The 14,012-nt window shown below is 37.4% G+C and overlaps 1 protein-coding gene across 7 annotated transcripts in view; it reads left to right on the top strand.

Moving 5' to 3' along the window:
• The window catches only part of ARAP2 (ArfGAP with RhoGAP domain, ankyrin repeat and PH domain 2), a 194,189-nt gene that overhangs the window by 72,067 nt on the left and 108,110 nt on the right, over window positions 1–14,012 (top strand). For all 7 annotated transcript variants that reach the window (XR_006281136.1, XR_006281135.1, XM_038400790.2 and 4 more), the window contains exons 10-11: window positions 11,351–11,466; window positions 12,726–12,925. Coding sequence is in view for 5 of the 7 variants with exons in the window: in XM_038400790.2 (XP_038256718.1) it covers window positions 11,351–11,466; window positions 12,726–12,925 (316 nt within the window). In the remaining 2 variants the exon portion in view is untranslated. The remainder of the gene's footprint in view (window positions 1–11,350; window positions 11,467–12,725; window positions 12,926–14,012) is intronic.

The following is a 14,012-nucleotide window of genomic DNA, read 5'->3' on the forward strand; positions in this document are numbered from 1 at the left end:
CACCAACATCTCAGCAGTAGTTCCCCCCTGCCTCCAGAGTATTTTTTTTACCTCTGTGGGCATTCCCTACTTTCATCAAACTACATTCAAAAACTCCATCTAAAGTGCAAGTTTTCATTTTCATTTCATTTCATTTTTTGATTCTTATCTAAAGATCTGTTTGTGGTTTTTTATTATTATTATTATTATTTATTATTTGGAGAGATTTTAAAGCCCTGTCAAAGGGGGCATTCTAGACCCAATTCTTAATTAAACAGTCACTGGTGCACTTCTATAATAAGGCTTGTTTATTGATGACCCTGCACACTTCCATGAAAATATATATTTTTTTTATCTTTAATCCTATTTGGATAGTATTTGCCATTAAAAGTAGGTCAATAAAAAGATGCATGTAGATGCAATGTTCTTGAAAAGAAAAGTTCAAACTCAGTTCTGTTACTTATTTTTATGCCTACTTTGTAAATATTTGGAATCTCATAGACTGTTTGGAGATAAATAAAACTTGGGGAAATCCACTCAATTGAGAAGTGTTGCCAGCCCGTTTAATGAAGGAAAAAAAAACTATGAAACTAGTACATTTTCTTCTTGCCAAAGCAAAAGAAAAAATGATTTGACTATAGAATTACTTTTATGTGTAGAAAATGGGTACTAAAATTTTTTAAACTTCTCTGCCTTTAAGAAATAAGTAAAAGCACTGTGTTAAACAAAATTCCAACTCACTAGGGTGAATATTTTTTCTACAAATAGCTTTTGGCTTATTGCTTTAACAATTCAATAATTTATTGTGGAAGCAGAAACTCTACCTTCCTTTGGGCCTATCACTGAGTCTTGCATTACATCCAACAACTGCCATGGAAGGAGTTGTAGAGAGGAGGGGCACTAGCTTTGCGTGATCCACAATCTAGATCTCTTAGGGTACATCTACATAGCACAAAACAAAACAAAAAACTGCATCAGCAAGTAGTCTGAGACTGCATCAACTGACTCAGGCTCATGGGACTCAGGCTATGGGGCGAAATATAGGAGGGTAAACATTCCTGCTTGGGCTGGGAACTGGGCTCTGAAACCCACCCCATCGCTGAGTTTTAGAATCCAGTCTCTAACCCAAGCAGGAATGTCTGGTTTGCTATATTTAGCTCTTTAGCATAAGTCCCGTAAGCCTGAGTCAGTTGACTCAGGCTCTTAGCCTAGTTGCTATGGGTGTTTTGTTTTATTTGTTTTTCTCAGTGTAGATGTACCCCAGGCACTTACTCAGTGCTTTCACTGACTTCTCTAGCAGGTTTGCTTGAGCAAGGCAGGCAAAATAAAATCCTTTAAAACTTCAGCAACAAAACATTATTACACACATATCAGAGCTTAGAAAATCATGTTAGAGCTTGATAACTTTTAAAAGTGGTCTCAAGAAAACTGGCTTGATAAATATGGATGCAGAATTCTAGGTTCGATCTTAGCTTCTGTTCTCAAGAAGTCCAGATGACTACTTGAAATTTTAATAGTAACAATTATATTTGTAAATTCCCTTGCACGCCAAGGAATTCAGGATGCTGAACACTAGAAGATGGAAACTATTTGTGACATAAAAATAGATAATCAAGAAACAGATGGAGGAGCCCTAATACAAGGTAAAACTAAAGGCAGAGATAATAAATGAATTTCCAGATATTAGTTAAGTGTTAAAGAGTGGTCATAATAAAATCGCTCTTTGGGGGGACAATATTTAAAGTGGGGAGTGAGAGCTGAGATGGATGTTAAATGGAAGCAAGTTCCCCATCATAAGACCTGTGTTAGCACTATCTGTGACCTGATACATGATGACGAGATTTCTTACACAGTGGATGGTGTCAGAGTGAACACCCTTTGGGCTGAGCCAAATGTTGAATGTCTTGAATATATCCTGGGCTTTCTCCGTTAAAGCCTTTTTATATTTTTATTTTTAAATATAAAAATTTTGTTTAACTTGCTGGATCATCTTAATACCATTTCATGGCTTTACAGGCAGCCAAATGGAAAGAACACAGGACAGGCATAATATGATCACAGTAGCTCGTGCCTATTAGCTAATGTGTTGCTGAATTCAGAACATGCCACATGGTATGAGGAAGCCCTGCTGGAAGGGAATTACAGTAATTGTACAAATTGGAATTGTTCATCTGCACCAATGTTTCTCTCATGCAGAATGCCAAAAGGATCTATTTGGTCTCTTTCTCCCCCCTGCCTCCCCGTTCACTATTTATGTAAAACTGGGTTTGGTCTGCTGTGTCATCAGTCTGCCTTTGACATACAGCTCTGTCTCCCATTCATGGCACCCAGGTGTTAGGTGTTAGGCTGTTTTGCTTTCCTGGTGCCTGGCAGAGAGAGAGAAGTGGTAGAGAGCAAGTATGGCTGGAATGTTTGGGAAACTACTATCTATAGGTATATTATACTATGTATAATTATTAGCAGCTTCCCTTTCAGCCTAACTCATCACTGAAGTACAAGGCAGGATCGTGTCCACTGAGGACTTTCCAGAAAAAAATCATAGTTGATCCCAGGACCACTTTTCTTTAACCCCCAAACTTAATATTTTACTAATAGTTTCTAATTGCTTTGAGAGAGAGACTACAACACCATTGCTTATTATATGAGTATTTGCATTTCATACAGTGCTTACTTAAACAGCATATGTACAAAAGAGAAATTAACGGGCCATCGTTAAACTACTGTACCATAGTCTCCTCCTCATATCCGCTTTTGTCAAGACTCTTTGCTACCTGTGTAAACAGCTTCTTGTAATAAATGCATGATTTGTAATTGCTGCATCACAGCTTGAAGGCCTTTCATAGAGTATCAGGGTTGGAAGGAACCTCACGAGGTCATCTAGTCTAACCCCTTGCTCAAAGCAGGACCAATCCCCAACGAAATCATCTCAGCTAGGGCTTTGTCAAGCCTGACCTTGAAAACCTCTAAGGAAGGAGCCTTCCACCACCTCCCTAGGTAACCCATTCCAGGGTGTCACCATCCTCCTAGTGAAAAAGTTTTTCCTAACATCCAACCTAAACCTCCCCCACTGCAACTTGAGACCATTACTCCTTGTTCTGTCATCTGGTACCACTGAGAACAGTCTAAATCCATCCTCTTTGGCATGCCCCTTCAGGTAGTTGAAAGCAGCTATCAAATCCCCCCTCATTCTTCTCTTCTGCAGACTAAACAATCCCAGTTCCCTCAGCCTCTCCTCATAAGTCATGTGCTCCAGCCATCTAATGATTTTTGTTGCCCTCCGCTGGACTCTTTCCAATTTTTCCAATCCTTCTTGTAGTTTGGGGCCCAAAACTGGACACAATACTTCAGATGAGGCCTCACCAATGTCGAATAGAGGGGAATGATCACGTCCCTCGATCTGTTGGCAATGCCCCTACTTACGCAGCCCAAAATGCCGTTAGCCTTCTTGGCAAGAAGGGCACACTGTTGACTCATATCCAACTTCTCTTCCACTGTAACTTCTAGGTCTTTTTCTGCAGAACTGCTGCCTAGCCATTTGGTTCCTAGTCTGTAGCAGTACATGGGATTCTTCCATCCTAAGTGCAGGACTCTGCACTTGTCCTTGTTGAACCTCATCGGATTTCTTTTGGCCTCATTAGATTTCTTTCTTTATTGTAACACTTCTTAATTTTATCATGCTCAAGTGTGGTGACTTGTTGGAAACTGAGCAAAGCTGCTGTTCCACTGAAAGTGGTGTGTGTTTGGGTTGCAGGGATAGTAAATTTCTATGGCTCTTAGTAATCATTATTGACTATATCTCAAATTTTCTATTTTATTTAGTAGTATTAGACTACACTGAAACAAGAGCTACACCATCTCATCCGCCAAGAATCAAAACTGCAACTATTAAAATGCTCCTCAGAGATAATCATAGATGCATTTTTATTAATAGATCTTACATGCTTTGTCATGCTTTCTCCCTCCCCAACTTTAGACAAAGTTCCAAGAGAGGCTGCTATTTAACTTTCTCCACATTGCTTTATTAAGTTGTCTTTTTCCACAGCGATTCAGGATCTTGTTAAATGTTGGTTTTGATGGGTTACTCTTTTCTAGTAGACAGACTGGGTTGAAGTTAATTGTTGAATATCTTGAAATATGAAATTGAAATCTAATGAAATTCACCTGAGTAGCATCTTAAAAATAAGTGAGACAAATGACTGTAGTTGTGTACAATGTAGTGATACGAGTTTAGGGTCATTCTTGGAACCCAAGAATCCTGATACTCACTATTCTTCTGTTCTCAGCAAATATTTGTTAGTCTTTGGCACCGTCTCTCATCATCTAGTGCTGGTCTACATAGAGAATTACAACTCCCTATGCCTATCAGTTACTCTGTTAGCTCAAGTTGTGGAGGTCTGTTTGGTGGATGTGAAGGTTCCAACCATGGTGGTGACCCATGTGGGTGTCAATATGGTGGAAATTCGTGGGGTTTTTTTGTTTTTTTTTTTCCAGTTTGCTTTTTTTAAAACCTGGGAAATCTCTCTCTCAAACTACATTAAAAGAACATTATTAAGGTTGTAAAATCAAGCATTCAGACATTAGGAAATGCCTACACAACCTTAGTTTGATACCTTTATGCGTTTATGGTGGTCTTTAATTACATGCTCACATACTATTTTTTCCCACAGGACTCCTGGCCCTTTCAGGACACAGGATGGATGTTGATTACTTAGTGAGCAGCTGTTCAGCTTTTTTTATCCTCATTTTTCAATGTGGAACCCCAGATATGATTTAGTGTCCACCGTTCAGACCCTGCTCTGAAGGCAGAATTATTAATTTCCTCATGGGCTTTTCTATGGCGCTCATCCCTATAGTATCTGCTTCACGAACATTAATTTATTTTTCACAGCATCCCTGTGAGATGAGTAAATTTTTTGTCCCCATTTTGCAGATGATGAATTGAGGCACAGAGAGATAAAGATCAAAAGTATCTACTCGTTTTGGGTGCCCAAGGTAAGACACCCAGGACTTGAGGGTGAAGAACATACTATTCTATAGCATTTAATATAGTCAGAGCAGAATTCCCAAGCGTATAGTTGCAGTTGTGAGTGCTTAGTGCTTCTGCAATTGGCCTCAAGTCCGGCACCCAGAAAAATGTGGTGCCAGTGACTTGCCCAGCAAACCATGTGAACTGCTGCAGAGATAGGGATCAAATCCAGTTTTCCAGGGCAGCGTTCAACTGCCTAAACCATGAGTCGATTCTTTCTCTTCCTGCCATCCTCTCTCTCATTCACTGCACACCTTCCATCTTCTGCAAGAAATAAAGCAGGCGTCCCAGAAACAATAATCTCCTTTACTACGCAATCCTGATTTATTCCCAGAGCAGGTCCCTTTTGTCATTTGAATGTGGGATCCTTTTTGGAGGGGAGTGAGTATGTGATCAGTTAAAGATGGCATCATAATGCATACACGCTATGGGGATGATTTAATGTTGCATAGGTAGCCTTTATTCTGGTATTTCCTAACTTTTGAATGCTTGACTTTTAAACCTTGAAAATATTCTTTTAACTTCCTTTTTGTGTGCATAATATGTATACGTATACCCTGTGCTTTGTTTACATTCTAAAACATCAGCAATAAAAAGGTATACGAAAGTGTGCATATGGGTTCTCTTGGTGCTCACTTGAAATATAGGTCTAAAAGATTTTAGGCTGAAATGTGAATGGGCATAAATCTTAAAGGTTTGAAAACCTGATGAAAGACAACTGGGGAGACTAAAGCAAAGGATACCTTTTAAAATGAGACAAGTCAATATAGGTTTGTGGAAAAGAATTAATATAATCAAAGTGATTCCTAGATTATTGAACAATTATATTTTTCAAATTCTGGTGATACATATCTTAATTTTCTTTCATTCTATTAATATGGAAACAAATTTCTCAATCTCTACATGGTAAAAATACTAAACTGCACCCTACTTAAAAAATCAGGGAGTTTAAACTGCCTCATCTAAAGGTACTCCAGCTACTAGCTTTTAATCTATTTGAAATTATTTGTCTCCTAGAAGAGAATCAAATCATGTGGGGCTAGTATGGGGGGAAAGTCTAAATCATGTTAAATTGCTCAGGGACTTTACTTTTCAGAAGGAAGGGTTGCTGTAAATTCCACAAACTTTGTGACAACTTGCATAAAGTAAACCTCAAATGAGCTACTTCAAAAAGCAAAGGTAAATCTAAGGAAACATGCAAGAGCATACTTTTGAAGCATTGAATTGATTAAAAAAGATTAAAGGTCACACACTCTACTGGGAAAGGAAAATTGGAACTAGAATGGTTTCACAAATCTAGAAGACCATATTTTAGACTGCTTTGCAGGACTGTCAAAAAGACTGTCAAAAAGGTGAACTGCAATCGCGAGAGTAGTTTTATTTTTACCCTTTGGTGCTCTTTTACAATGTCAAAAGGGCTTTGAAGATTTTTTTGCCTTTATTTTTTTAAATATATATTTTTACCCGTTTAAATATCAGGTGTTGAATTCCAGGTTTTTACTGGACTTTAGGATTGAACAACTTGATTGGGATAGCAGTATCACAACAGACTGAAACCTGAAGTGCAGCATTCCAGTCTTCTGTTGCAGGTGGAAGGGATTTTGAATCTTTTCAGAGAGATGTGCTCCCTCCCTTCCTTCCCGTCGCCCGTTTTGTCATGACTTTGAGTAAATCAGGCTAGAACAAAATGCTGAAAAACACGTCCTTTTATTCTCATTCTGCTGTAACCCTCCAATCTAAACATTCCCGTCTTCTCTCAGTAAAGCTGCTGTTCAGTTTTCAGTCTTCTGTGGTGTCCTCATTATCCCTCTTGTCCTTCAGCTAAAAGCAAAGGAATTTAGGACTGATATTTCTATTGCAAAAATTACCAAGTAGAGTTTTTTCTTTTGAATAAATGTTTGAAGTTGTCGTCATACATCATAAAGAAGCAATAAAGGGCACATATTCTGCGGATTTTTTGCTATGCAATTTAACTCTCTCTTATAAGTCTTTCAACAGACTACACCATGCAGAAATAATATGTTCAGTAAAAAGTAGAGCACACCAGAACGCAGCTATTTATAACTTTTAAATAACCTTACAAAACCACTTGCAGAGTTTAAAGAACCACAAATCTGCAGTTTGTGGGCTTGGCCAAAATTTTGTCTGGAAGGGGAACTGAGCTGGTGACCAGAAATACCAAATAAAAGTGAATGAAATGTAAAGTTGTATATGACTGACTGTACTCCCTTTGAGAGGAAGAATGGTTTTGTGGGTAGAACATATATTTAACTTGGAGCCGCAAGACTTTTCCTCTAGTCACAAATGTGTTTTAGGTTTCTTGCATGACCTTAGGCCCAAGTACTTGGTTGCCTATTTTCTGAGAGCTGTGAATGTTCAACACCTCTGAAAATAAGATATCTTAGTTAGATATGGATATAGGGTCCTGACTTTACTAAATTTGTGAATGTTAGCCTTAAACTCTCATAGTCCATCATTCCCAGTTTACAGATGTAGATAGACATTACCGGGGTAATGAATGGTTCTGAAACTAAACCAATTATAACACACTGTGATTCTTGGTTAGAATGTAAGTGCAAAGAATTTTGGATGCACCATCTAGATTTGCAGAATAGTAACTTTCCCCTGTGAAAACGTTGCATACAGGACAGAAAGCAATTTGGCAGATTTAGGAGATGTATTTTCTGTTTTTTTTATTGTGTATATTGTTGTACTGGGCTCGATGTGGGGGAAGGACTTTTTTCTAGGTTGTGATTATACAGACGTCTGTAGCAATGACAGTGGGGATCGTATGTTCTAATGATTCCTGCTGCAGGAAAATTACCGCTTACTACAGCAAATATGCTAGGTTCCCAATGTCTTATTTCATGGATAGTTCCCTTTCCCTAGATCATGAGCATATAATTGAGATTTATTTTTTGATATTTTTGTTCTCCCAGTGTATCCTATAAACAACTTTAAAAAAAGCTCTTGTCCAGGATCCCCCTTTTTTATTCTCCTCCAGATATATACCCCAAAATACAAATATATCATATAGACTTTTCCAATTAAGAAACTCCGCTTTCCTTCCATATTTTAAATGTCCTTAAGCTTTTTCTTCCATTGCTCAGAAAGTCTAATGTCCTGGTTTAATTTAGCCTGAACAATGAGATTTCAATCTGTATGGGTAAAACAGTTGTTATTTCAGAGAGGAGATACTTGATCTTCTGTGCATTCTGACTGGTGCTTGAATGGCCCTATTGTCCTCTCATGCTCTTAAAACGAATTAATTTATCTTTCTAAGAGGAGCACTCTCTTCCCTCCCTACATCCAGTTCAAACTTCTAGTAGCGAAGGAGAGAACAATACGGCAATCGAGACAGCCTACAATTTCTGAACCTTGATTCTGCTGTTATGTGTCACTCACAAAACCTGTTTTATACCAGCTGCTGAATAATTACCAGATGGGGTGCTGTTTTACAGCAGTAAGGCATAGAGTAACTGATTTGTATAGTGTGTTATGTTATATTTTTCAGATTAGAATAAGAAGGGTATTACTGACTTCCAAGTTGCAGCAGCTTTCTAAAGATCCTCTTACCAAAATCCAGTTCTGCCAATTTTTTTGGACATGCTAACTTGATGCACAAGCGTAGTTCTACTGTCTTCAGTAGGGCTATTCTGTATGTAAGTGTTTGGAGGACGAGAACCTGAGTGGGTAAATGTTTGAAATGACTTCTTATATCATATATTTGACTTGTAGATGCCTTGCAGTTTTATACTAAAGTATGGTCTAGAGGCCTCACCCCGACTGTAGTTCCATTTTGCTAGATGCTGTGCAGATAAACAATAAGATAGTCCTTCCTCTGAAGAGCTTGCAATCTTTTTTTAAGACAAAACTTAACAGGTGGTGAAACAAATAAATGGGAAAGGAGATACAAATGTTCACACTTATAAGAAAGTTTCATGGTATCGAATGTGAAATGAAATACAGTACAGTGAATAAGTCTAAGAGTGTTTTGGTAAGGAACCTTTTGTGATATTCCTCCTAGTGCTGTGAAGTGCCCAACTTTTACAATATCTACTGTTAAAGCAAGAGAGTCTTTTGTGAGGTGGTGAAAGCATAAGAACAAAAAAAAATCGCTTCACTTTCATTTTTATATTTATTTCCCTCTATCTAGCGATCTATAGTACTTATCTGGCCCCCAATTACAAATTATCAGAGCATCACACAATCTTTAATGTATCTATCCTCACAATGCACCTGTGAGGTTTGGGCAATGCTATTATCCCCATTTTACAGCTGGAGAGCTGAGGCAGAACCAGAAGTTAGGTGCCTAAAGTCCTTTGAGGACCTGAGCCTAAGTGACCTGTCCAAGGTTGTATACGAAGTCTGTGGTGGAGAAGGGAATTGAACCCGGTGCCTTTCTGATTCCTTTTGAGTGGCTTCATATTTGATACTTCTGTGGTTGCCTTTGGTATGATGGTCCGTATTAATTACAGTGGCCAAATTTATGTGAAGGGGGAAAAGTAATTAACTGTATGCAAAAGGGATGGGGAGGGGATAAGTTGATCTTCCCCCCCTCTGCTTTTCCACCTTAAGTCTTCCTCATTCTCCTGCCCCTCACTCCCTCTTCCCCCCCCCCCATTGGCAGTTGAAAGAAGTGTTGGTAAAGCACAGTTGCCTCCAGTCAGGACCCCAGGTTATATGCTCTGAGATCCTATTTCTCATACTTCTTCCAGTCACTCAATATCCATTCTCTATTTAGCAACCAGAATTGTGCACAATTCTTCAGGTGTGGTGCCATTTGTTCATTCAGCTCTGCCTTCTTATGGGTTATTATAAGCAACTAATTGAAGCATCATTCAGTTTGCTTAAAAGTAAAGTAGTGAAGAAATTATAGCCTTTAGTTTCTTGTTGGCTATCTTTCTATCTTGTTCTTCACATGTGACTTAACCCATCATAGCCACTGTAGCTCAAAACTAAATATTTGCTTTTTTTTTCTTAATTTCACCTGTGAAGTTGGACTTTAAGAATACTGTACTTCATTACTACAGAACATGCTGTCAAGTCTATGCTCAGAAGTGATTATACTCCTCATTTTGTGCCAATAGAACTGATCAGAGAGGATGAATTAGTCACTGTGTAGATTCCACAGAGAGCTTTTGGTCTTCTCTAGAGTAGGTATATCAGGATCAAAGTCATTGAGTTAGGAGAAAATGTAAGCAAGTGGTTGAAAGTGAAGAAAAATAAATGCAAATATGTTAGAGGCATAAAATTAAAGGAAAGGGAGTGGGGAAATGGCTAAATCTAAAAGATGAAAAACTTGCATTAGAAGGAGTTTGGGGGGGTTTTAAGGGCATATAGTGAAATCCTTAGTTTGAGTACTAATTGCCACAACAGTTTTTGATAGCTTCAGTTTTGTTGTTGTACTTGAAATCTAACTTTAAAAAATTAAACAGAACAATTTTAAGGAGTTGTGTTAGTCTTGCAGGAAATCATAAACAGTTTTTCCCCCCTTCAATCAATTAAGCAACTTTAATTTAAATGGAGACTCAAGGCTCCATACTGTTTTAGGTTCTGCTCTAAAATGAAGATTATAAACTTTTTGGGGTAGGGAATCTGTTACTATATGTGTATACAATGCTAAATCCTTTGTTTCCTTCTGTGATACAATTATTACTTAACATTTATGCTACAAACATATGAATTATATGAGTTCCTTTTATTGCTCAATTTTGTTTTTAAAAATGGAAGCAAGCCCACGTTCAACATCTCTAACAAGACCACAGATACTACTATTAAGCATTTGTACAGTGTTTTTTCGTCCAAAGGTCATTTCAAAGGCAAGCTTTACTGTCTTCAGTTTATAGAGTGGGAAACGGAGGCACAGAGAGGTGAAATGACTTGCCCAAATTCAATCAATAGATAAATGACAAAACCAGTCAAATGTTCAAGAACTAGAATTTTATGAACTTTGTGAAAACATTCTCCTAATATTAGAAATGCCCATATTTATATCTATAAGGATATACATAGTTGCACTGTAGAAACCGAGGTTAGCAAAAACTGAAGTATGATTTAAGCCAGTGAATCATGTTTTAAAACAGAGATTTCTCTTAGACCACTTTACCTCCCATTCAATTGCATAGAATATTTACCCTCTCACTTGTGCTCAAATAATGTCCCTCTAGGAACTAGAGGAATTGCTTACATAGAAAAATAATATTAAGAAAGTAGTTAAGGTATTTTTAGCCCTCTCTCAATGCAGTCAAGAAGAGCTTGTTAACAGCTGATTTAATAATTTTGCATCTTCTTCTGATTACTGAAGAATGAAACCTTAATTTTTTTCCATTTTTTTCTGCCTAGGATTTTAAGACTGGGTTTGGTATCACTATAATCCCTATGAATGTGGCAAATGTAAAACAAGTGGATAGGACAGCAAAACAGTCTTTTGAAATAATCACTCCCTATAAAAGCTTTAGGTAAGAGCTGTTCACATTTTTATGTATAAAAATTTTCAGTGCTGGTAGTAAATTCTAGAAATGTTTGCTTGACATTAAAATTAACCTTACTCACTTTTGGTAAAAATTGCAGTAATTTAAATATGATTATTCAGAGTTTTTATATACAGTACTTGTAAGATTTTATTTAGTTGTAAGATTTTTATTACATTCCTTTCTAAGTACAGTGTCTACTAGATGTCCCAGGCCTCAAAAATTCTTATTTTTATAATGTAAGGATGAATTGAGTTTCAGTGTGGTTTCATTCTAAGTAAGGATAAAGGAAAAGGAGAGATCACTGTAAAGTATTTTTTTTAAAGAAATAAAAATGTGAGGTAAAAGAAGTACTGAAAATAGTACTTTGTCCATGTAATTAGTTATCAATTTATTCTAAAAAAGGATCATATGCCAACCCTTTTAAGAACTTCCCATTGAAGCTAGTAGCAAGTTGATTATGTTCCATGGTGAATGCTATTATAAACAAAAGCATGAATACTAATACAGGTATACAGACTTTTTTATGGAATGTCATAGTAAACTATTGTACTTTAAATGAAACTGTATTATATAGGGAAATGATTGCTCCTTTTCCTATCCCTCTCCTTGGATTTCTGGATCTTAACTTTGGGACAGGAGACTAAAAAGCAAGCATAATTTTCGGTTTCATTGGTGCCCTGTCTGATTCTCACTTCTAGTAGCATAGAACTGCAGGTAGATTGGTCATGATTAATGACTTGAGTCTGGCTAACTGGGTCAGATAGTGAGTATTTTACTTACACTAAACCAACAACATTAGATAGTCTGTGTAAAGGAATATCCTATTTAGAGCTATTATCTATGGGATAGTCCATCTCTACTGCTTAGTACATACTAATTGCTCTGTTGGCTATGTCCTCTTGAGTCATTTGTGATACTGTGGCTTAAACCCAAGTTTTAAATCTGACTTATATGGAGTAAAAAGATTGAAAGCAACTCTGGAATGAAAGTTGAGTGAGCCAAAAACTACTATTGCATTTAATTAATTTAGCTTTTAAAGAAATGATATGTTGGAATGTTAAGGGAGTTTTCATTAAGCAACAAAATGAAAGAATATATCTTGTCTTGATATTTAAATCTGTAGGGAAGTCAAATTTTTGAACCGCAATTTAATTTGTAGATTAAATGCATAAGAGGAACTATAGACCCGGTTTAATTGGGCTTTAAAATAAAGATCAATAATGCAGAAAAGTCAATTGTTTCAGCTTTACAGCAGAGTCGGAAGGAGAGAAACAAGAGTGGATTGAAGCACTGCAACAATCAATAGCAGAAACTCTCTCTGATTATGAAGTAGCTGAGAAGATATGGTTCAATGAGTCAAACAGGAGCTGTGCTGATTGTAAAGCTCCAGATCCCGACTGGGCATCCATCAATCTCTGTGTTGTCATTTGTAAGAAATGTGCAGGTAGAGTAATTAAAAATAGCCCATGGTGGTTCTCCAGGATGTCATTTGCATACTTGTGCATGTCCTTGCTTTGTTTTTGTTTTGTTTAAAGAGCCATTTATACATGTCCTTGCAAAAGTTTTGAGGAACAGAAATTAATGGAAGTTTGTGATATTTTTAAATCGAAGTATTATTTCATTATTCTAAACCACTTCTATGTATGAATGTGCTCAATCCTCTAAGTTGTTCAGTGCCCTGTAAATGAGTAATTCATTGCGGTCAGTGGAAGTTGAGGCTCCTTAGAGCCTCTGTAGAGGCACTGGGTACCTTGTAGCCACATGAAGAAGGATGTAGGAGCTGCCACACTGGGTCTGACCAAGGTCCATTCTGTCTACTATCCTGTCTCTGCATTGGTCTGTATTACAGCTACAGTGGAGTGTACAGAACAGGGCAATTTTGGAGTGATCCACCCTCTTTCTGGTAGCCAGAGGTATAGGGTCACCCCGAGCATAATGTTGTGTCCCTGACCATCTTGCCTAATAGCCATTGATGCACCTATCTCTTTTGAATGCAGTTATACTTTTGGCCATCACAATATCCCATGGCAGTGAGTTCCACAGGTTAGTTGTGCATTGTGTGAAAATATACTTCCTCTTGTTTGTATTAAACCTGCTTCCTGTTAATTTCATTAGGTGACCTCCTAGTTTTTGTATTATGTGAAAGGGTAAATAACATTTCTGTTCATTTTTTCCCACACCATTCATGACTTTACTGAACTCTATTATATCCTCCCGTGATAGTCTCTTTTCTAAGCTGAACAGCCCTAATAATTTTAGTCTCTCCGCGTATGAAAGCTAGATGTAGTGACCAGAACTGGACACATTATTCATGGTGTGATGCACCAGGGATTTATATAGTGGCATTACATTTTCTGTCTTACTTTCTATCCCTTTCCTAATAGTTCCTAACATACTGTTAACCTTTTTGACTGCTGCTGCTCATTGAGTAGAAGTTTTCAGAGAGCTATCCACAGTGACCTCAATATCTTTCTTGGGGAAACAGCTAATTTAGAATCCACCATTGTATATGTGCAGTGGGGATTATTTTT

This window comes from Dermochelys coriacea, chromosome 4, assembly GCF_009764565.3.
Source record: "Dermochelys coriacea isolate rDerCor1 chromosome 4, rDerCor1.pri.v4, whole genome shotgun sequence".
Lineage (NCBI taxonomy): Eukaryota > Metazoa > Chordata > Testudines > Dermochelyidae > Dermochelys > Dermochelys coriacea.